This window comes from Eriocheir sinensis, chromosome 13, assembly GCF_024679095.1.
Source record: "Eriocheir sinensis breed Jianghai 21 chromosome 13, ASM2467909v1, whole genome shotgun sequence".
In the NCBI taxonomy this organism is placed as follows: domain Eukaryota; kingdom Metazoa; phylum Arthropoda; class Malacostraca; order Decapoda; family Varunidae; genus Eriocheir; species Eriocheir sinensis.
This window is the reverse complement of record NC_066521.1, coordinates 14,767,434-14,791,188: the sequence shown is the minus strand read 5'-3', so window position 1 is coordinate 14,791,188 and position 23,755 is coordinate 14,767,434. Positions and strand designations below refer to the sequence as shown.

Below are 23,755 nucleotides of genomic sequence, written 5' to 3'. Positions count from 1 at the left end.
TAAGGTAAAGTAAGTAAAAAGGGAAGGGAAAAGGAAAGGGATTAATGAAAATAAAATGATTACGTATGAAAGTCGCTTCTATAAAAATATCGATAAAGAAATGTTTAAACGACAGAGGCAAACTTGTGAAATAAAACTTCCACATACTTCCTTAATGAGAGAAAAAAAATGGATGCAGATACATTACAAATAATATTATGTCCAAAGATGAAACTTTTATCGATTTTACACTCTGTACTGCCCGGGGGTTGGGATGGCATGCTCCTCCCTTCTCCTTTGTTGTTAGCTTGCAACAATAAACTATCAATCAATCAATCTTCACGCGCTCCGAAGGTCATTAACGTTAAATTATTCTAGTACAGTGAAGCAAGACTGGCGAGATCGTTTACGCGTTAGCTCCGGCGGGTTCCCTCCTCCCCGCCGCTACGCCACGCCACTCTGGTTTCACTAAAGAGTAAGATCACATAATTCCTAACCAAGTCCAAAACACGAAATAAAACAGAGGCAACAAAATTCGGAAAGTAATATTCTTGTTTCTTTTAGGACCAGAAAGAAATAAGAATACGACTAGTAGTTCTCGTGTGTATGTGTGTGTGTGTGTGCGCGCTACAAAGAAAGATAAGACTCCGGCGATAACGTAGCATAACAAGTTCCACACGCCGCCACATACAGCCTCAAGGATCGCACTCAATCCCACACACCGCTCAAGGGAAGGCGGCGGGACTGTCCTACCTTGCTGCATAAGAAAAGACTGAATGGTTGATCGATTGATTGAGCTATGTATTAATGGCGCCGCAGCTGCAACGGTCATATGGCGCCAAGCAAGGTGCGACAGGAACATAGCAACAGTGAATCACGTGAATTGTTAAAAAAGTGAGAGGAGAGTGAACGATGGGCGATGAATACAGTGAATTTATTACCAAAAACACCTAGATATCCCTTCGAAAGTGTGTTAATGCGTAATGATGAACGAGAAAAAAATAATACCGTGAGCTGTTTGTTAGTGTCGTTCCTTTCGTGTTTATTTTCGTTCAGTGCTGATTGTATTTTTGGTGTTTGACTAAGGATGACGTGAAACAATATCCTCGTGTGACGGTGAGGGAAGAATAGAAGAACTTTCCTGAAGCACAAAACGAACGAAAGGAAAGAACGAAAATGAAGATCAGTGACGAGACCGTGAGTAAGTGATAACATGTCACCGGTAACCACGTTGAGAGAGAGAGAGAGAGAGAGAGAGAGAGAGAGAGAGAGAGAGAGAGAGAGAGAGAGAGAGAGAGAGAGAGAGAGAGAGAGAAAATATACCGACCCAGCATTCACACACACACATACACACACACACACTAGCAAATCATCACAGCACATATACACACAGAAAAAAATAACCACCCCGGTCCCGACGCAGCTGCACCCACGGAAAGCTCTTCGTATACACAGCTCCCATCGCTCACGTGTGCACCTGCGCCCACACCTGAGGAAAAGCAAGCCATTGACTTTCCCCTCCTGGAGCCGTTCTATTCAACACCTCTAAAAAGCCTTCGGTTAGACACCCAGATACTCAGACAGCGAATACTTAAAGAACACCGAGTAGATACTAGACACTCATATATAAATACATCCGGATAACGTATCACTAGATAATTTTGAGAACATCCTAAGGTGAATGTCTCAAACCTATCAACTACGGGGAACACTCCGATAAAAACTATCTGAATCAAGGGAAATGGATTAAAAAAAAAAACACTGGCAGCTATATGGTACTGACTGAATGATGGATAACAAATAATAAAAATGCCGACTGTGTGGTAAAATACGCCTATGCTTTGAAGGAAGACCGGCGACGGCCGTACCATACATCTCTCCACCACCTTCCCCTTCCTGTTGGGCACAATAAGTGGACCCCGACCCCTTCCCTTCCTAGGGGTTGATTTCGCCTTCCAACACCTTCCCTTCCCTTCCGGAAAAAAAACTTCGAGTTTTATGGTTGCAGAAAATGGCCGAAGAGCTTAGACAGTCAAGCGTTTGATTTATGGTACGGCCGCCATTTTTTTTATTTTTTATGAATACTTCCAGAATTGATCCGAAGTGTTTTAGGAAGTGATTCAAAGCAGTTTTTTTTAAGTGGTTAATCGGAGAGGGCTTTGAAGAATGTAGATGCTCCAACCTTGACCTAGAGTCTATCTTCTCGCACGGGTGATAAGGTTTCTTCCCGCGGTAAAAGCCGATAAAAATGGAAACAACACGGCGGTCGGTACGTATTCCTTGAACTGCTACACTGTTTCCTTATTACTGTTATGACGAAATGCAAGATGAACAGAGTAACGTTGAAATTCGAGTCTTTGTTGCTAACCTCTACACCACGCCTCTCTCCCCCGTGCTATGTTATGTTGTGTGTGTTATGTTATGTACGGTGTTGCGCCGGGGCGGTGCGGTGTTGAGAGTCACGTCCTTCATGCTTCATCACCACCATCACCATCACAGCTTCCGGCGTGCTTGAGAATTAATGTGATGCGTGTATTATCTTCCCCTTTGTTTGTCTGCTTCTGGGAAAATGCCGCCACAGAAGTTCAAAAGGTCACCATGATCATATCTAATCATCTGCATCAATAAAAAAAACACTCACACATAATCAGCCGCGATAAATTCTACCAAAACATACTACAAGCTTTGCATTCTTCTTTGTAATACCATGAAAGTATAAACAGTGCAGTCTGCTCATGAGTATGGCGGACATTGATAGCTTAGAAAATTTCACATATCTTGGTAGCGTAGTGCAGAACAACGGCGGGTCTCGTCAGGAAGCCGTACGGCGAACCGACTTGGCCCACGGTGTTATAGACTCGCTCAGTCACGAGCAGGGTCTTCAAGTCGCTTGTGCTCCCCGTCCTCTATGGCTGGGAGACGTGCATAGAATAGCGACTTGAAGAGGCGGATTGATGCCTTTGGTTATAAGTGCCTACGCAGGATCATGGGATATCCCTGGAATGACTGTAACAAACCGACGATTCCTGCAAGAGACTGAACCGAGGCCTATTATAAAGGGGATGTCAATAAAATTTTGAGAGTGAAAGAGCCAGGTAGGACGCGTGGCAATGGTTTTAAGTTAGACAAATTCAGATTCAACAAAGACATAGGCAAGAATTGGTTCACCAATAGAGTGGTGGACGAATGGAACAGGCTTGGGAGCCGTGTTGTGGGTGCCAATACCATAGATACATTCAAGAATAGGTTAGATAAAGCCATGGATGGTGAGGTAAGGTGATGTTGAGTGTACAGGAGCTGCCTTGTATAGGCCAACCGGCCTCTTGCAGACTCCTTACGTTCTTATGTAATAGTTCGTGAATGCCAACTCCGGTTATACGGACATGTGGCACACTATCCATAAGGCGACCCTGCTCATCGGGTTGTTTCTGGAAGACAACCCCGAGTACAGGAGGCCAAAGGGCTGCCCACAGAGTCCGTGGCTCAAGCAAGCCGATGGATCCTGTCATGGGATATTTAGGGTGGGAAGGGGGCGTGCATGGAGACTTGTCCAGAACGGTCCCAGGGTTCGGTATTGTATGGTGGGCGAGGCGACGCTTCCACCCCCCCCCCCCCTCTTGGGCGCATGAACTGAGTGACTGAATGTTCTATTTTGCGATTTCAATGAACTCAACACCTTCCCATAGCGAACACTTACGTCCATAACCTATACATCAAAAGGGAAGACACAAAAAGAGTAACTCTTCGATGAGTTTATAATGATGCTCAATTTACATTCACTCAAGAAATGGGATCGCAAGTGAAGAAAGTAATCATATGTACAGGTTTGCTTAATTATGGTGCCACATTCTTAATTACGTCACAAGCGGAAGAAAAAAGTGATTCAGGCCACTCAAATGTAGGCATGAGAGAGAGAGAGAGAGAGAGAGAGAGAGAGAGAGAACAATGTTGCACAATAACTTGATACGACAACCAAAGTAACTGACTCAGAATATCCTGTGCGTGTGTGTGTGAATGTGTGTGTGTGTGTGTGTGTGTGTGTGTGTGTGTGTGTGTGTGTGTGTGTGTGTGTGTGTGTGTGTGTGTGTGTGTGTGTGTGTGTGTGTGTGTGTGTGTGTGTGTGTGTGTGTGTGTGTGTGTGTGTGTGTGTGTGTGTGTGTGTGTGTGTGTGTGTGTGTGTGTGTGTGTGTGTGTGTGTGTGTGTGTGTGTGTGTGTGTGTGTGTGCAGTGGCAGTAGAGATGAACAACATACCTACTAAGAATGATGATGGGGTGTTACTGAACAAACAACACACAAACACACACACACACACACACACACACACACACACACACACACACACACACACGACAGCGTGTACCAGTTCACTTATTTCCTACTTCTTTTTTTTTCTTAGTGACATGTGGTGTGTTTGGGTGCGGTGGTGGTGGTAGTGGTGGTGGCGCCAGTACCAGACTTGCTCCTGCACAGCCTGTATGGAAGTGTTGCCTCGCTTGCCAAACCTTTCCTAAAGTGTGTCGACTTGTGCAAAGATAAGAGATAAGGTCGGAAGGAATTTTCTTTTTAATGCAATAGTTCTCTCTCTCTCTCTCTCTCTCTCTCTCTCTCTCTCTCTCTCTCTCTCTCTCTCTCTCTCTCTCTCTCTCTCTCTCTCTCACGCCCAGTATCGGAAAAGTTAATGGGTTTCGTTTATCAGTGAACCGTTTCCATTGAATTGGTGCTTCCGTGAGTGTGAAATTAAAACACCTTCTCTGGCAGTGAGTGAATGAGTGACTACCTGTACTATACTGTGCCTGCTTACACGTGTTAAGGAGTGAAGTATGAGGCAGGACCCGCAGCGGCCTCACCACCCCTCGCATGTTTCTCCGAAGAGCAGCAGTGAGGTTCATGGCCAAAGGTAAAGTAATGAGATAATAATATAATGTACAAAATTATATCTTGATACATGCGTCAGCTGTTCCTGTTCATCAAGTAATCAAGAGAGTTGTAGTTTGAGCTTGAATGTAGGTGAGGGGAGGAAGGGGAGGGAGAGGGAGGTCTTTAAAAACTTGAAAATTTAACCGCAATTACACACACAAATGTCCTCACTAACACCTTGAGTCATCATTTTGTTCTCTCAACCGATATCATTTTTTTTTTACTTCATGTCCTTGCTGTGCATCTGCCACGTGAATACCTAGACTTGCATTACCTTTGTTTGCCTGCGTGTCCGGCCCGTTTCCATAGCTACTAAGTTTAAACGCCTAAGACGATGCTATTGTTTGCTTCCTTACTTGCTTGAGTGTTTGAGGATTGGTTGTGTTTGCTTGAGTGTCTTTTTCTGTGTTTTTGTTTTTGAGACTGTTACTTGCCTTGAGACACACACACACACACACACACACACACACACACACACACACACGCTCAAGTCGAAGGTTAACCCAAATATGAACCATCACAACTGCGAACCTGTTGCCACACACACACACACACACACACACACACACACACACACACACACACACTGATCAATAACGATCTATACCAAGTGTTCCGCCAGCCACGTGACAACTGTATGGAGGCTCTTCGCTGGCAGGCGTTAGATAAGAGAGCACAGTTACCTGGCTTACCTGGCCGTGACTCGACGTTAAAGGTGAACTTGAACGAAAAGGAAATCTGTAAAGGTGGTTCGAAAGACAGGTAAAAGTGAGCTGACAAAGATGAGTTAGCAGTGATCCGAAGGTGATGTGACAAACCCAACTATCAGTTTAACAAAGGTCTGAAAATAATGTAACATTGAATTGGTTGTGATTTTAATGACGAGCCAGTGACATGACCTATACAGTGGTGCCTGACCGTGGCCTAACAGTGGCTTGATAGTGATGTATAAGAGCGTATAAAACAGTAACAAAAAATAAGAGAATAAAGTATTAACCTATAAGTGACTTTCTTGTGATACTGTTGGCCCAGCAATGACATCTAAATGAATGCCTTAAAAGTGACCTTTAAACCGCTATTAAGTAGAATGAGAGTAATGTAAAAGTGACCCGATGATGATTTTGAAGTGAAATGACAAACTTGACAGTGAAATTAATACAAACCTTGACAGCGACCTACCAACAGACCCGTGATAACGTAACAGTGCCTTCATTGTCTTGGCATGAGTGTAAAAGTGACCCCAGTGATAACAGTGACAGTGAAATTATTGGACGTGTCTTGAGAAGCTTTAACAGGGTCTTATAAATAATGTGATAGTAACCTGAAGATGAATTTAAAGTGATATATTAGTGGCGTGACAATAAAATGAAGGCACATTGACAGTATAATTACAATACAGTGGCAGTAAAATGAATGAATTGAGGTAACAGTATGATGATAGAACAGTGACAGTAAAATAAATTAAGTGACGTGACAGTAAAAATACAGTACAGCGACAGTAAAATGACATGGGGTGAAAGTAAAATAAGTGACATGACTGACGTGACGTGACAGTAAAATGAATTGAATTAAACCTATATGACATCGACAGTGCCCTAACAGTGTTATCTCTACCAGTGGCTTGATGGTAACTTGACAGGACAGAGTAATGGAGCCACAACCTGCCGACAGAGGTTAGTCACTTCCACTCTCCTTCGACACTGCATGGATGTCCGTTTTGCCTTCGTGTATATAAACATTCGTGGGCAGTTTAGTTTACAAAGGGCGGAGGTGACACGTGTTGGCAGGCAGGGATGGCCCGAGCGGGGGTGGGGTGGGGGTGGGTCACCCCCCCCCAATGTTTGGTCGGAGTTGGTCAAAAAGTCCTAGTGAGTTGGTCAAAAATTTGAGTTTTTTTTTTTTTTTTTTTTTTTTTTTGGCAGGAATGGCCACAGGCGGGGAGGGATCAGGGAGCATGGATGGCCCGACTGCGTTATTCGGAACTGTATACTGGCTCAGTATCATCACTCTTGAACCAGCCTCCTGCAGGGGTTAGCGCTGGCTATGTTTGGGTGATCCTCCAAATCCTTCCATGCACATTATGTGCTCCAGGTGGAGTAGATGGTGACATGTGGATAGCTTTAAGACACTCGGCAGTGAATAAGGGTTTGCCTGTAGACTGTAGTAGGGCTGGAACTCGGCACCCCGAGAACGTAACCACAACACGCTCACCACTCACCACTGCTTTTATTTGACCATCTGAGGTCACCTCAGATGGTCAAATAAAAGTTTAAGGGTTTTTTTCTTTTTATTTAAGAGAGTGATGGTCCAGGAGGGAAGCCCTGGGAACAGTGGGAAGGGATCAGATCAGGGTCCATTCGGAGAGCCATTATTTTTATTTATTTCCTTGCTTGTACAGTTTCTACAAGCATTATAATTCTTAAATGAAGTCTTAGTCTTGCATGGGGTGGGGTCTGACTGGCAAGACCAGTCCTCTGCCATTTGTTGAGTACATGTACATCTTAAATTATTTACTTGTATTCCCAGAAATACTGTAACAATGAAAATATTTGCAGCTTGCCATAAAGTTCACATGTTCATACGTGTAGTTTCTTTGTACCTGCTTAGTTGATCAAACATAACACTTACCAGCAAAGACAAAGTTCAGACAAAACTGGCCTTACAAAGTTACTTCACAAGTTCACCTGCTCCACTAACGACAAACCCCTTGAGCCATAAGCCATTACTGGCAGTGGCAGCAACACAACAGTAACAATATCAACAAATGACACTTTAGACAAGGGTACGCAGAATGACTTAATGACCCTGGGAGAGCAGCCGCCCCCATGACCAAAATTATTATACTCTTAAATGCAAATGAAAAGCATCTGAGACTCATAAATGTCCCTACTTAGGCCTTAAAAATGCCCCTAAAAAAGGTGAGTTTTAAAAACCCCCCCGCTGAATGGCTCGCTTCGCTCGCCAGTTTGGAGTTGGTCATAAAATGACTGAGTTGGTCATAGTTTACCTTACCCCCCCCCAACTGCATTCCCTTCGGGCCATCCCTGTTGGCAGGGTAAGAGCGGAAGGGATGGAAGGGAAGAAGAGGAAGGGTGTGAGTAGAAGGGACTGAAAGGGAAGAAGGGTGTGTGAGTGAAGTGTTGGAAGGTGATGGTGGTGGTGGTCACAGCGGAAGGGAGTGGGTGAGTGAGGTGAGTGAGTGGGGGAGTGGCAGGAAAGTCTTAAGTTCACGCCACACCTGAGCAGATAGTCAACACCGCGTAAACAGGATAGATTCGTTGAAGGTTATGGAACAGATCGTGGATGATACATGTTGCAGAGATGCGGAAGACACAGGTGGTGTGTTTGGGGGGGAGGGGGGAAGGGGGGGATGACTTATAAATAAAACATATACAAGGAAGAAAGCCGGATGGGGTAGCACCTGGAGCAAGTGTTTCTCGATATCAGTAACTGTCACTCGCACGGACAGAAACTAAACTAAATTTCAAAATAAACAAAAAACAATGATGCTGCATTACAACTATACTACTCCCGTCACTAGTACTGGCACCGCAGATACGACCACGATAACGATTACTGCTGCAGCTACTATTACTACTACTGCAAGATATACAAACAATAATATATATGTAATAATGATAACAACGATATCAACTATAGTAATAACGATACTTATAATAATAACAATACCAATACTAATACTGATAATAATAATAATAATAATAATAATAATAATAATAATAATAATAATAATAATAATAATAATAATAATAATAATAATAATAATAATAATAATAATAATAATAATAATAATAATAATAATAATAATAATAATAATAATAATAATAATAATAATAATAATAATAATAATAATAATAATAATAATAATAATAATAATAATAATAATAATAATAATAATAATAATAATAAAATAATAATAATAATAATAATAATAATAATAATAATAATAATAATAATAATAATAATAATAATAATAATAATAATAATAATAATAATAATAATAATAATAATAATAATAATAATAATAATAATAACAACAATAAAAATAATAAGGGGATGATTATTGCCAAGTTCGCCCTCACACAGTGAAATATTAGCAGGTAAAACAATTAGTAAAAACAAAAATGAAAGGTACTTCTTGGTGATAAATTACTCTCTTAAAGCAAGCTATTTAATTGTCCGTTCAAATAATGTTATATTTATTGCACAAAAAATACCCTGACAAAATGTGTGTGTGTGTGTGTGTGTGTGTGTGTGTGTGTGTGTGTGTGTGTGACCTGTCATTGCTCAGGTGTTGGTAAAGGATTAACGAGTGTTCCGATGTCTTTATATATATATATATATATATATATATATATATATATATATATATATATATATATATATATATATATATATATATATATATATATATATATATATATATATATATATATATATATATATATATATATATATATATATATATATATATATATATATATATATATATATATATATATATATATATATATATATATATATATATATATATATATATATATATATATATATATATATATATATATATATATATATATATATATATATATATATATATATATATATATATATATATATATATCCATTTAACTATCTACCTATCTATCCATCTATTTATATACACCTTTTCATATTATTTCAGGTGGCAGCAAACAGAAAAGATCAGTAAGATTCTCAGTCTTACGACCTCCATACACCTACCTCCGCTACACCCCAGGTTGGTGAGAGAGAGAGAGAGAGAGAGAGAGAGAGAGAGAGAGAGAGAGAGAGAGAGAGAGAGAGAGAGAGAGAGAGAGAGAGAGAGAGAGAGAGAGAGAGGTAAGATAATGATGGTTATAGTAAGGTAAGGTAAGATAAGACAAGGCAAGTCCATCAAGGTTATCAAATGAGTAACCCTACAAACGTCAGAACTATAAGAATGAAGAAGAAGAAGAAGAAGAAGAGCAAACGGAACAAGAAGAACAAGAACAAAAACAAGATGATAATGATGATGAAGTATAAAGAGAAGAACGCAATAACAAAACACCCACTACAATAACATAAAGCAACACCACTCAAATTTAGACACACTTCCGAAATAACACAACTGACACCCTAGGAATCACATGTCATCCTATATAATAGTTCTCGTACAATTGGGAACATTGTAAGATAGCACAGGAGAGGAAGACGATAGGGAATCCCATTGTTTGGTTGTTTATAATTATCGTATCATTGTGTGGCGGCCTCCAAACACCTGTGGCGTCGCTTGTATAGGCTACGTATATGTATAACTCCTGGGACCACTCCTACTTAAGGGCTGAGGAATAAAAAAAAATAAAGTGGCTGTCCTTGATTTCTTTGTCGATTTGTACCGCTTATTCGTTGGCTGTTTTGTGTTTGGTTACTGAGTTTCGTATAGTCTTGTTTCCTTCAGTCCAGTTACTTTATTAGTCTCTTTCTTTGTTCGATTTCCTTAACATCACTTGTCTTGTGGTAGTATTGATTGTAATGACGACGACGACGATGATAATGATGATGATGATGATGACCATATGGTGGTGGTGGTGATCATGAAAGTGACGACAAAAATACTTTCATCAGTGACAAAAGTAAAAATATGATGGAGAGAATAAAGGACAATTCGTGGCAAGGAGACGCGTGCGGGAGTGCCTGGCATGCGGGCTTCCGAGTGATGCGTAGTGGAAAAAAAAATTGGAAAACGAAGAGAAATGCAACACACATTATCGTTCGCAGTTGCAGAACATATCCAGGGCAACTTAGTGCATTGATATTCATGCATGCACTGCCGAAACTTTAAAATCATTCACTGACTATTCTCAAATGAAGGGGAAAGATATATAGCAGACTCCGCTACATTTCATTAATCCGCTAAGGAGAAAGTACCCTATCAAGTTCTCGGACACCAAACCTTACTTAGACAGGTATAAAACAAATATAAGCAAATGTTCTGCGTACAATATAGATCAATACCAAACGGAACATCAACGAAAGGATAATCACGTGTAGCTTGCCCCGAGATGAAGCACCAAGCCAAATTTAGCCAGGCACACTACATATATCTACAACTGCCTCATCTTTTTCTTCAGTGTTATAAGTCGATCAGTACAAAACGGGACATAATGAAAAGGGTAATCGCGTGTTGCTCGTTCCAATAAGTAGCACAAAACCAGCCGTGAGTAGCAGGGCGAGAGCGGCTGACGGATGTAAACAAACCCGTGTCAGGGAGGGAGGCCAGCAGCAGGAAACTCGCCTTTTAAACCCTGCCCGCCGATGTAGCGTCACCACAGTGAAAATACCCTCGCCAGACGCTGATGTTCAGTAAGTGGTAGCCCCGGACACACGCCTGGCCAGGGTGTTGGGCCACATTCATTGACACATACGCCGACACACGGCCATGGTGGCCGCCTGGTGACACGTTTGATATTTGTTTGACAGCCCGGAGTGGTCCATTTCAGAGACGCTGACTACTCACTTCTCTGTAAACTATGATGATTTTGCTCATGGACATAGTTGATACCACCGGTATTGTGTTCCTGGCTGCCCTCCCCCATTCCTAGCTATCCCTCTTTGTTTACAAACACAAAGCGAATCGCTATGTTCCCCCAATGTTTTCAAGCACGGGAGGGGATATTGTTTTATTCTTTCATAGGAAAAACATTCATGAATCCAGTACAGCGCTCTGTTTAGTAATAAGTGAAGTGAAGGGCCAATAAATAGCCTTCATGCAGTGATTCAGGGTTAAGATTTGTTTTAGTACCATGCCAGTATTTCATTATCTACCTTATATGAAACATCACTAGCTCTTCATATATCTTTTCTGCAAATGTTCAACAATCATGGAAACGCTTTCAAAATCCAATTCAAGGACTATTTTTTGTTGAAAATAGGGGATAATATTCACGAAAGCGCAGCCTCCTCTGGCGGTGGCCACGGCGATGGTGTCGCCGCCGCAGCCGCAAAATAGCTCACAGAGGGTTTAGGTGGGGGAGCATATTTAAACTACTCCAACCGAACTTTACGACCTGGTAACATGGGGGCTTCACCCCCCTTGACCCCCCTTCTAACCAGGGGCGTGCCCCCCCTGGACCCCCCCGCATGTATATGCAACTTATTTCTGTGAGGAGGTATTTCTCACAACACCGGCTGCACCGCCTCCGCGGCCGCCGCCAGAGGAGGCTGCGCTTTCGTGAATATTATCCCCTATTTTCAACAATAAATAGTCCTTGAATTGGGTTTTGAAAGCATTTCCATGATTGTTGAACGTTTGTAGAAAAGATATATGAAGAGCTAGTGATGTTTCATAAGGTAGGTAATGAAATACTGGAACGGTACTAAAACGAATCTTAACCTTGATTCAGGGGTAAGTTTACGGGAAACGGCATCTTGCTATTTTCAAAATAAACTGTCTTTATGTGCATATGCAGGCCCGTAATTTTGGCAGATTTTTTGAGGGGGCTAGGGGGCATTATCAGGAGTCTGGTTCATGAAATAGGGTGGGTGGGGGGGGGTAGCAAACAAAGTTGGGGGATGCCTGAGAACAGCTCTGTTTATCAACAAGTCTTTGGTTGTTTACATTTGCTTTTGAGCATGCGCCGCTCACGGGAGGGTAGCTAGGAACAGGGGGATAGCCAGGAACACAACACTGGAAAACAGCTACAAAACCCCTTGAGCAAATTTATCCCAGCATTAACTGTGAGCCCTAAAGTTAATCAAACTATTATCATTACTATCTTAACAGGATTACGTAACTATCCATTAAGATGGTGTTCTGTTGGTTTATGGATAGTTTTTGACTAATTAAGCCCATATATATTATTATTAGTATATATTTGTGTTTTGAGCAATATCCAAACTAACCAAACCAGTTTGCCTAACATATGACATAAACTACCTAGGGATAATAACCTATTGCTGCTAAATTAACCCTTTCAATATGGTGATGCAGACATCAGCACCTCAGTATGGAAAGGGTTAAGAGGAAATGGAAGAGGATTAATCCTCTTCTAAACCTCTTAATCCTCTTCCATTTCCTCTTAAGAGGTTTAGAAGAGGAAATGGAAGAAGATTAAGAGGTTTGGAAGAGGATTAATCCTCTTCTAAACCTCTTAATCCTCTTCCATTTCCTCTTAAGAGGTTTAGAAGAGGAAATGGAAGAAGATTAAGAGGTTTGGAAGAGGATTAATCCTCTTCCATTTCCTCTTAACCCTTTCCATACTGTGACGCCGACGTCTGCGTCACGTATTGAAAGGGTTAATTACCCAACACTGCCAAGTCAGTAATCTATCACAACTAAATCAGCAACCTAACCCAACCAAAACTACAAGTTACATTCATTTTTCAACAGCCCCCTTAAAAGTAGTAGCAATAGTAACCCCCTATAGAGGCACCGTGTGTAAAAAAGTTGACCCTCTTAAACTTGGCAGTAAAAAAGTCATTCAAGAAAATATTGACAGAAATAGGCTGTGGTGACATGATTGTAATGCTGTTATCATGTTTGGCAGGTCTTGTCGGCATGACAGGACTGGAGGGAGCAGAGAACCACCGCTCCCGGAGGCGGGGTGGCCGACGGCTGGGCCAGATCATTGTTCACTGCATCCGAACCTTCACCCTCATCATTACCTACTACGCATGTTCCATTGGTCTCACTTTTTATCAAAAGAGGTTATTTAAGGTGAGAACCTCTATGTGTGCATTTAGTTTTTTTTTTTCTTCTCCTATTGTATATATAACTATAATGGTAATTGCCATCACAATTATAGCCATTTTACAACAACCTCCTAAACACAGCACTATTAAACAAAGTAGTCAAAGGTATTTTGTCTCATCAGCTCTTCTTATCTTACAATTTTTTTGTTATTTTTTTACACATGGCCAAATCACCGAAAGGCTTTCTTGATGAGGCCAGTTGGTTGTCCCCTGCCTATTAGTGACATGGGCAAGTATTTTTTAGTGGTGCCATTCTTACTTAGCTGATGCTTCCCCCTAGAGCTCCACTTGATTCACTTGAGAGAGTCTCACTAGAGTCCAGTTGATAGGTGGTCATCAGGCCAGCTTGTGGGATGTCTCCAACCACTCAATAATAACTGAAAGCTGTCAGCTTTTAGTGGCTTTTCAGATCTTCTGTATTCTTTTTTTGGGAGCACCATGTTGCAGGCCTTTTAGTTTTTTATTGTTTTGCCCTCTGCCAGTCTCTTAAGGCATAAAACAATGATATGTAATTGTGTCATCATAGCCTTCACTACCAAAAACATCACGTAATACTTTTCTTTTTCTATAAAATATGGCTGTGTTAATAACTTCCATATCTCATAAATGCTGTAAGATAGATGGACATTCTAATTCCATCCGTGTCCCTCTCTTCCAGGACTTCAAGTTTCCACTCACAGTAGTCATCGTGCACCTATTTATGAAGTTTTTGTTGGCGGGGCTGTGCCGGGCGATCTACACCCTGGTGACGGGCGTGCCGAGGGTCATGCTCGCCTGGGATGTATACTGGAGGAAGGTGTTGCCTCCAGGGGCTGCTGCAGGCCTTGACATTGGCCTCTCTCAGTGGTCTTTGGAGTTTATAACAGTGGCATTGTGAGTTATCACATGTTGTGCTGATTGCTCTGTTTTTAGCAGCATTTATACTGATGAAGATTAGTCTTTTCATCATGATCATGCTCTACAATCTCTTTTTATGTGTTCTCAGCACACACAAAGTTTATAAAGGATGGCCCACTTTCTTTTCCAGTGATTGAATGATCATTGTTTTCCATCCATCATAAATAAATTTGCCTGTATCTGTCTATGTGACTATAGTTCATATCTCTTTTCAGGTACACAATGTCTAAATCCACTGCACTATTATTTATTTTGGTGTTTGCGATAATCTTCAAACTAGAAGAAATGGTAAGTGATAATACATTACACTGCATATACTGTAGTACTTGAAAAACTATTATCTCCATTTATGATTTGTTGGTGTGGCTCAGCACCTAATAACAGTGAACCTTTCAGAGTTGCTCAGTGGTGGTGCTGGTGGTGCTAATCGCAGGAGGACTCTTTCTCTTCACCTACAAGTACACACAATTCAACCTGTTTGGTTTTATCCTAGTCATCACAGCCTCTTTGTTAAGGTAAACCTTTTGCCGCCTTCCTGGTGCTGATACACACACACACACACACACACACACACACACACACACACACACACACACACTTGTAAGGGTTGCTATAGCCATCAGTCATTGCATGAGCTGTGACTTTTATGATGGCAGACATTATACAATAGTACTTCATTTTTCACAGACACTTATTTCCTGGATTTCAGATTTTTCAAACAAAATTTGGGACAGTCAATATTCCATTATACATGCACCTAGGGTTGTAAAATTCCAGGGAATTTTGAACTGGGAAACTTTCCATGGGAATTTTCAGGAACTGAGAATTGAGAAAAAAAAAATTGAGAATTGAGCAAAATTTATAAGTTTGCCTGGTGCCTTTAGGCTTCTTTTTTTTTTAAGGCTGAGGTTTTTGTTGCCTCCTTGTCCCTTAGCCCAGTGGTGGAGCAGGCAGGATTGTTTAAGTGACACCAATTGAGGCACAGGCCACCCTCTGGTTAACCTAACCAAACCTAACAAAACCCCAAACAGTTACTATAAGTCTTGACTCAGAAAATTCATATAAGCTTCCTTACTAATGAGACTTTCTATACAACAGAGTGAGGTCATTCTTTGTTAATATATACCATAAGGTGCTGACTATCATGTGTTTGAAAATACCCTTAACTTAACCTAATGAAACCACAAAGTTACTGTAGGTCTTAACTCAGAAAATTTGAAGATACCCTAAGCTTAACCTAACTTAACAAAATCCTAAACAGTTACCATAGGTCAAGACTCAGAAAATTCATATATGCTTCCTTACTAATGAGACTTTCTATACAACAAAGTGAGGTTATTCTTTGTTGATTTATACCATAATTTGCTGGCCATCATATATTTGAAAATACCCCAAACTTAGCCTAACCTAACAAAATCACAAAAAGTTACCTTATGTCTTGACTCGGAGAAATCATATATGCTTCCTTATGTAGTACCAGATTTTTATAAAGTTAAGTGTTAAGTGTTAAGTGAGGCCCATAGTGGCTGTTAATTTTCTCACGCCAGAGGCCCATTCCCCCTCCCTGGGGTTACCCCTACTCTCCGCCAGACATACTCCCTGACCCGCCGCACGGCTAGACACGCCCGCTTCCCTGCCAAATTCTTGGCTTGGCGTCAGCCACCTCACCCTTGTTCCACCCTCTCCCTCTCCGAGTCACGTAGTCCAGTCCTTCTAGAAGCTTCCTCCCCTTCCAGCCACACGCACAGCCGGAAGGGGAGGAAGCTTCTAGAAGGACTGGACCATTGTTAGTGGTGGTAGTCCTTAAAATCATTTTGGTGTCCTGCAGTGGATTCAAAATAAATATAATGATAGAACTAGTGCTGGATGGCCACTGTTCCTCTATGAGTATGATGGCCAATACTAATAAGCTTTGTTTCTCTAATTGTAAGTTTTTGTTTGGAAATTTTGCACTCTGAGGTATTTCAGATAACCCTTCCCTTCTGATTCATAATGGCATTTGTACAGTGTATTTTGGCTTTTCAAAGCTGTGCAAGAGTGACTCTTTCCTTGCACTTGGATAATACCAACAGCTGCATATAATTTTCAACAACAACCAAGATACTATGATTAAATCCTTCCCTCTACAGTGGCCTGCGGTGGACACTTTCCCAGCTGGTGATGCAGAAGGCCGAGCTTGGCCTGAGCAACCCCATCGACATGGTGTACCACATTCAGCCCTGGATGACAGTAGCACTGCTCCCTTTGGCTGTGGTCATGGAAGGTGGGTTGGCACTTAACTGTTTTGGTAGTATCTAACAGAAATGACACAGCACTAGTGAAAGGTTAAGTGGATAGCAATTTTCTTTCAGTATGTCTATCTCCGCACTCTGACCTGCTAATATATATGATATGATACTTTGCTCTGGATAGATAACCTTTCTTGACCAGATTATTGTCAACTACCTGATTTCTTTGTACTGTAACTCCTTGCCAACAAAAATTAAATTAAATCTCTTTATATGCATTCGTTACACAGCATGTAACAAATGTTGCTTCTTTGCCAGCTAAGTAATGCAGATGATGTAAAAGTTACCCAGTTTTTCCTGCCAGGCACTGCAATATTGTCACACTAAATGTATGCACTACTCCTCAAAACGTTGATACTTTGTCAGCCATGGAGTGTTGGTGGTGTAAAAGTCTCCTTTCTCCTGGCAGGCACTGCAATAGCAGCCAGTGAGTACGGCTTCAGGTTCACAGACTCAGTGGACGCCATGCACATGTGGAGCAGAGTCATGTTTGGCGCCGTCCTGGCCTTCTTCATGGAGGTGTGTTCAAGAACACATTTTTTTTTTTTTTTTACTTTGTTTATTTTTTTTCAGGAAGTAATGGTGAAGAACTAACATATCTTGAGATCCCATTTTTACAGCTTTCGATCCCTTAATCAGTCGTATTCCATCCTTGCCAATAGCTACATTGTAAGTGGTCACAGACCTCCATATCTCAAGAAATCATATATACACATGCACACTCATACAAACACACACTTCCTGTCCCACCCCAACATGGTCAAGACAAAGGTCATGGCGCTCTGCAACAGTTTTTGCTCCGCTTGTTAACCCTCTCCTTCCCCTCCCCCACACTCCCCTCCCATTACTTCAAAGAACTTTCTATAATACAGAGAAAATAAAGGCTCAAACCTGAGCCTCACCTTCAACTAACACAGGTCATTTACTGTCCCCTTCCTTGAGTAAAGAGGATGAGGTCAGTGGTGTGTGAGGCCCGGGCTGTACCCATAGATCAGTGAATAAGTAGCTCCAACCTCAAAACAAATGCTCGAACCTGGGCCTCACTCAGGCCAAAAGATCATCCAACTGTAACGGAGCATTTGCTGTCCCCTCCCTTGAGTAAGGAGGATGAAGTTGGTGGTGTGTGAGGCCTCAGCTGTACCCACAGGATACATAGCTCCCAGCTCAAAATGAGGAGGATGTTGCCTGGCAAGTCCAGACCATGATCAAACCATGAGGGAATTGCACACTACACCCAACAGTTTGTCACACAGTCATGGCTTTGCAGCACTGGTAGACAAAGCAGACATCTGTGTAGGATTGTAAGCCTAATACCACTCTTGCAGGACACAAGAGGGAAAAGAACTAAAATACCTAAGAAAAGGAGAGGACATAAACCCTGTTACTGGTAGTAACAATGCCTTGCTCGAAGCTACTTTTTTATTTTATAAATGTGATGTTATGTTTATATTAATCTCTTAACTGTTCTCAGTGTATTTCCCCAGGATAAATTTATCAATCTATCATATATTATGATCCCAGTTCTTAGCTATTTAGTCATCATGTTGATAACGCAACAGCTGACAAAAAATTTCAAACAGTTGTGATCGAGTCCTGTCGCATGCACGCCACCTCTCACTCTTGTCAGTCTAGTCCGTTGAAGTCTACCAAGTGTGATAAAATGTCAGATGCCTCTACAAGTGCTGGGAGAAGCAATGGGGCAGTGATGACAAAGATAAATCTCAGATTGCAAGGAAAAAAAGCCAGAATGCTATAAAAAAAAATAGTATGTGGAAATTCACCCAATAAGGCAAGATGAGGCCAAAAAATGAGGCTTTAAACCACCAAATAAACAAAAAAGGGTGATTCTCTGAGAGCTCTGGCACCAATTAAAGATTTTTCTTTTATTTTATTAATTTGCATTAGGCAAGCTTTTTCAGGCACCAATTAGTCACCAAATACACCTGCAGTATCCTTCTGCAGTTACTGTCTCTGAAAGGATGATATAGCACCACTAATGGGAATGGGCAGAGTTTGAAGTGTAAGCAAACATACCTGACAAAAGCTGACCTTGGGGTTTCGTGCTCGTGATTGCTTAGCGCCTCTTCCATGAAACCTGAGCTTCAGTCGTGTTCTTTGCAAAATAAGAAAATCCAAAATGAAACTGAGCACCATAGTTTCATTATTCCTAGTTTTGTCTTGTTTACCCTGCTTCTTGTTACCTCCCAGCTTTCAAATGTTTAAATGTGTAGTTTTATGCAAATAACTCAAATGAAACCCCATGACTCACTAATACTTGATTCCAGAGGCTGAGCACTATGTCTCTGTGTTTGGTTCAGTGTCTAACCGTGTGATTAACATGTTACAGGTGTCTGAGTACCTGGTAGTTTGCTTCACCTCATCCCTCACTTTCTCAATCGCTGGGGTGGGCAAAGAGATCATGACACTCTCCTTGGCTGTATATATCGACAATGAACACCTGTCCTACATTAATTTAGTAAGTTGTGGACACCATTGTAAGAGCATTGCTACACTCCTTTCTGCATGGTCAAAGTTAAGAAGCGTAACAGTAAGGCAATCCAACAGTTTAAATTTGAAGGCAGCCTGAAGTGAACTCCGTATGTATATTCTATTTTGTTTTCTAAAGTTTTCTTACTACCACACCTTAATCATACCAGTTAGTGTTGCAATATTTTTAATAGGCTTCCCTAATTTCCAGTGTTGTGCTCTTTTTTTTTTTTTTTTTCAGTAAGAGACAGATGGAAGTAAAACATCCCCTAATAAAATTTCTTTTTAATTTTCCATAATTTATTAATATGGATATTAATAGGCACCAATAGAATAGCTAAGGTGCCTAGGAAAAGTGCCTAATTCCATCATTAGCTCACTCCCAAGACATGTATGTATAGTCTCAAAATAGGCATTCTAAGAACCTTTTATTAGTCATTAGCTACACATGAATGGGCAACCAACAACTCCTAATAATGTAGTTGACTGCCACATTGCATAAACTTACTTCCCTTGAATGAACAGAGAACACGTACATATCCTCTAATGCAATTTGATTAGTTTATGATTTTCTCCTTTAAGATGTAGCTTAACAACTTCCTCAGCATCTAATTCTAACCCACCACACACAGGCGGGTCTGATGCTGTGTCTCATCGGCATCACTCTGCACGTGGTGATGAAGGCCATCCACCCCCCCAAGACCTCGCACCACACCCATGCCCCGCTCTCCCCCACCGACTCCCACCAGAAGGTTCCCCTGCTATCGGACACGGACGGGGAGGAGCACGAGCTCTTTAGCCGGTAGTGGGAGGGAAGGAAAGGAGGTGGGTTAGTGTATAAACTTGTTACTATGCTTGTTGTTTATTGTTTGTGTCTGTCGTGGTTTCCTCAGCGGTTATTTTGTACGTGTGCGAGTTCCCCTTTGTGAGCGTCATTGTTGTGAGTGTGTGTGTGTGTGACTGCAATATCTATTTTTGTGATATTTATAAGTGACATTGTACATTTAAAACACCATACAGCTAGTGTTCAGGATTTTTTGTGTATATATTTGGTTTTGGGAGTAATGAGGTGCAAATGTTTGATACAGTGGAATGGTGAGGTTCTATATAATGTTTCATATATTTTATATTACGATGAAATATTTCCTAATAAAATTCAAAATGTAACTGCTAGTCATCTTTCATATTTTGACTGAGTAGCTTCATTTCATTTCTTTCCAATCCTTCACATATAAGAGCAATACCACAAGTATTAAAAGAAACTGTGGCAATGCCTAAAAGTAGTGAGCCAAATTTATGGCATATGCATAATTGTTAGAGTACAGACTTTCATAACCACTTTTCTTCATGTTTTGGCAAAACTTTGAACAAATTTTCTTGTGGCATACACTGTTACAAAGTAGGCTGGTACTCCTTGTCCCATTGTATTTCTATTATTTTTCCCTATATGCAGACCCTAATGTGCTTATAGCTGAAAGCTATCTTGAAGGGTACTATAGTCCATTCACTCAAGTTGGATTGATTCCTGCCCTGGCTGGTTAAGACATTGCTGATTGGCTGTTGGCAGGCTGGGGGGTGTCTGACATCTCCGTGACCCAACACCCTCACAAAGATTAAAAAAATATTCATATTTCTTACTTAGTTCATCTGTTTCACAAAATTGGCAAAAGTAATTACAGTGGGTATAAGCCAAGGAATAATATTTATTGGATATACAGTAGACCCTTCATTTAGCACATTTCTACTTAAGAATTCCCTTATAGCGCAAGACCTAAATTTAGGACACATTTTCCATATAACACATTTCCCCTCAGTATAACACAAATTATATTTGGGGCATAATAAAAAACACTGTGCAGCAGTGAGGCCTGTCAGTTAAAAAAAACAGGAACAAGCTAATTTACTGTCTTCTGCTTGCAGGAACAGCACTAGTGGCTTATTTTGTACCTCTTTAATCTATCCCTTGAGGTTACTTCACAACAAAAAAAAGTTCCATCAGTCTCAAATTGATAAGTCTCATTGAAATAACACCTCCTTTTAGTGCCAATTTTATTTAATGTGAATTTCTTTGATACCTATCTCATGTCAAATGGAGGGTCTACAGTACCACTTCTTACAAAACTTATTTTTCTGAATTATACTCCCCATAATCAGTTAATTTTTTTTACCATAATGAGCTATACAATCACTTTAATCCAATGAAGAAAACAAAATTTTCTGAACCTACACGTGTGTGTTGGGCGACAGGAACATCAGACACCCTGCACACCAACAGCCAATTAGCAGCAGCCTTACCTACCTGTCTAGGAGTTTGGGATCCAGTCTAAAAGAATGGACTATAGTGGTCAGCCCAAGCTAATTGTCACTACACAGCCATATTCTTTATGGTGACAATGATATGATTATTTGATAATATTGATAATAACAGATGTCTTCTGATGGGTTGTAAGTGGAATGAGCAATGCCATAGAAGTACCTGCTCCATGCTATCAAGTCAAGGCCAGTTGCATCATGCATTTGTCATGCTCCTAGCCATTCCCGCCTTGACAGATTTTTATTTAGAGACAACCCTTCCTGCTGCAAGGAATCAAGTGATCATTACAGGTTGTGTTCAAAATTGGGAATCAGAAGACCCCAAATAATAAAGTCACCAATGAGCTCCCATTTCCGTGATGGTGAATACTCAGACAAGGTCACTGAGAAAGCCCTAAATGTAGCAATAAGGTCAAGTGTTGCCCTTATACTATTACTTCTGTATTCCATCAGTCTTGCCAGTTTATCATCAAAAGACATGTATCCTGGCTACAAGAATTAGGATATCATGGTGATGATGAAAATGATAGTGTGTGTGTGCTATTAGCCTTGATCAGGTGTGGAACAATACCAACGCCAGGGCTTTATAGCATCAAGGAACCAACAAGAACACTTAGTCACACATTATTTTTAAGTTTCAACTGTGTGTTTTTTCATCCTCTTTCCTTTATGGATTTTTACCACCTGTGCCATGACAAGAAAATACAAAGAGGACTGTAGTTATGAATATCTGATTCTGTATTTGAAACCTGTGAAGATTCTTCCGTTAAACCTAAGTTACTTCCGATAAAACAGCAAAACTTCCCCTTTACGTAACTCCATCGCTTCTCCCTTCTATCATGACCCTCAAATGCCAAGTGGCATGTAAAGTGCATATTGACACTAAAAAGCAAAATATACATGTATGAGCAGTATTATTCCAGGTAATCAATGAGTTGAGTGTCTGCTACTTTAGTTATGTCAGATGACAAAGCAAACCGTGTGTCACTCATGAATGCCATGGCAAGGGTATGCGTATTGATTCATACAACTTGACTTCCTCCCAGACAGGCTCACTGCCTTCAGCCAAACACTGTCTTCCCATATGTGCTCAGAGATTATTACTATAGTGTGAAGTTTTATGACAGCTTTTTATTATTATCATAGCAGCTAGTTATTTTCATATTTGTTTTGCATTTGCTCTGTTTCTAAGAAGGGAACTTTGATTTTGACAGATCTATAAGAGATGAACATGTGAATATTTTAGTTCTTTTTATTCACCATTATTTTCCATTTTCACTGGTCTATTGTATGATCACAATTCATAAAATATCTTATTACCAAGAAACAGTTTATAAACTTTGGTTTTCCCTGTTTATACAGTTTACTATACATTCTGCAAGAAGCAAGCACAAAATAATACTTTCTGTTGTATCCCATGTAATACTGTACAAGCATACTGTATGTCAGAACATGACAAAAGAATCAAGAAAGTAAGGAATTTTTACTGGCTGTTTAGCTTGAAAAACAGTTAGCAGTGACTTTACTTGTATCACTTAAAATCCACATCATTCCACCATTCACCATTGGGACCAAGCCTGGGGCTCAAACAGCAGGCAGACACTACCAGTGGACCATATGTATTGTTTTTGGTTTCTGCCCTTCCCCAACTGCCCAGCTTTCTACTTAGTGTTGCTGCTAATGAATGAACATTCCTGACCTGTACCACCCATATCTATCTCAGTCTGTAACATTCCTCAGTGTACATCAGTATGCATAATATTTTTATCATGATAATTTCCAATATCTATAGATCTATAGATCTTCATTCACATTTCTTATTATTTGAAAGGTGTCAAATTGAGTGCATTTTCTGTATATTTTGTATATTGAACTTCAATTTCAAAACAAAAGGACCGAAGTGTACAAGAAACTCTAATACTAGTCTTAACACCATACAAAGCTTGTTTTATTTTTAATCCCTCTTGATTATTTAGAGAAACAGGTTTTAAGTAAGAAGAAACTGAAGGATTAGCCAGGCACAGGAAAGTATCAATCTTTGTTGTATACTCCCCAAGTCATAAAATATTCAACAACTCTAAGAGATTTGTAAAGAAGTAAT

General features: G+C 40.4%; 1 protein-coding gene across 12 annotated transcripts; it reads left to right on the top strand.

Moving 5' to 3' along the window:
• Positions 1–673: 673 nt before the first annotated feature.
• On the top strand, positions 674–23,595 carry LOC126998054 (solute carrier family 35 member C2-like). 12 transcript variants are annotated; one of them, XM_050859375.1, is made up of 11 exons: positions 674–873; positions 1,066–1,180; positions 9,603–9,677; positions 13,465–13,634; positions 14,328–14,542; positions 14,782–14,854; positions 14,963–15,081; positions 16,696–16,829; positions 17,264–17,373; positions 19,202–19,330; positions 19,974–23,595. In XM_050859375.1, the coding sequence occupies exons 2-11, from the start codon at positions 1,156–1,158 to the stop codon at positions 20,145–20,147; spliced, it is 1,224 nt and encodes a 407-aa protein (XP_050715332.1). In that variant the 5' UTR covers positions 674–873; positions 1,066–1,155; the 3' UTR covers positions 20,148–23,595. The 12 variants fall into 12 exon arrangements, with proteins under 12 accessions (XP_050715332.1, XP_050715331.1, XP_050715328.1 ...); XM_050859374.1 differs by adding an exon at positions 6,515–6,570 and having other exon boundaries at positions 674–1,180; XM_050859371.1 differs by adding an exon at positions 4,739–4,877 and having other exon boundaries at positions 674–1,180.
• The last annotated feature ends 160 nt before the right edge of the window (positions 23,596–23,755 follow it).

What these genes read in the sequence shown, in the direction of transcription:
- LOC126998054 (XM_050859371.1), top strand. Translation starts at nt 4,838, where the DNA reads ATGTTTCTCCGAAGAGCAGCAGTGAGGTTCATGGCCAAAG. An exon ending in TTTGGCTGTGGTCATGGAAG is followed by an intron (nt 16,830 to 17,263) that starts GTGGGTTGGCAC and finishes TTCTCCTGGCAG; the next exon opens with GCACTGCAATAGCAGCCAGT. An exon ending in ACCTGTCCTACATTAATTTA is followed by an intron (nt 19,331 to 19,973) that starts GTAAGTTGTGGA and finishes CACCACACACAG; the next exon opens with GCGGGTCTGATGCTGTGTCT.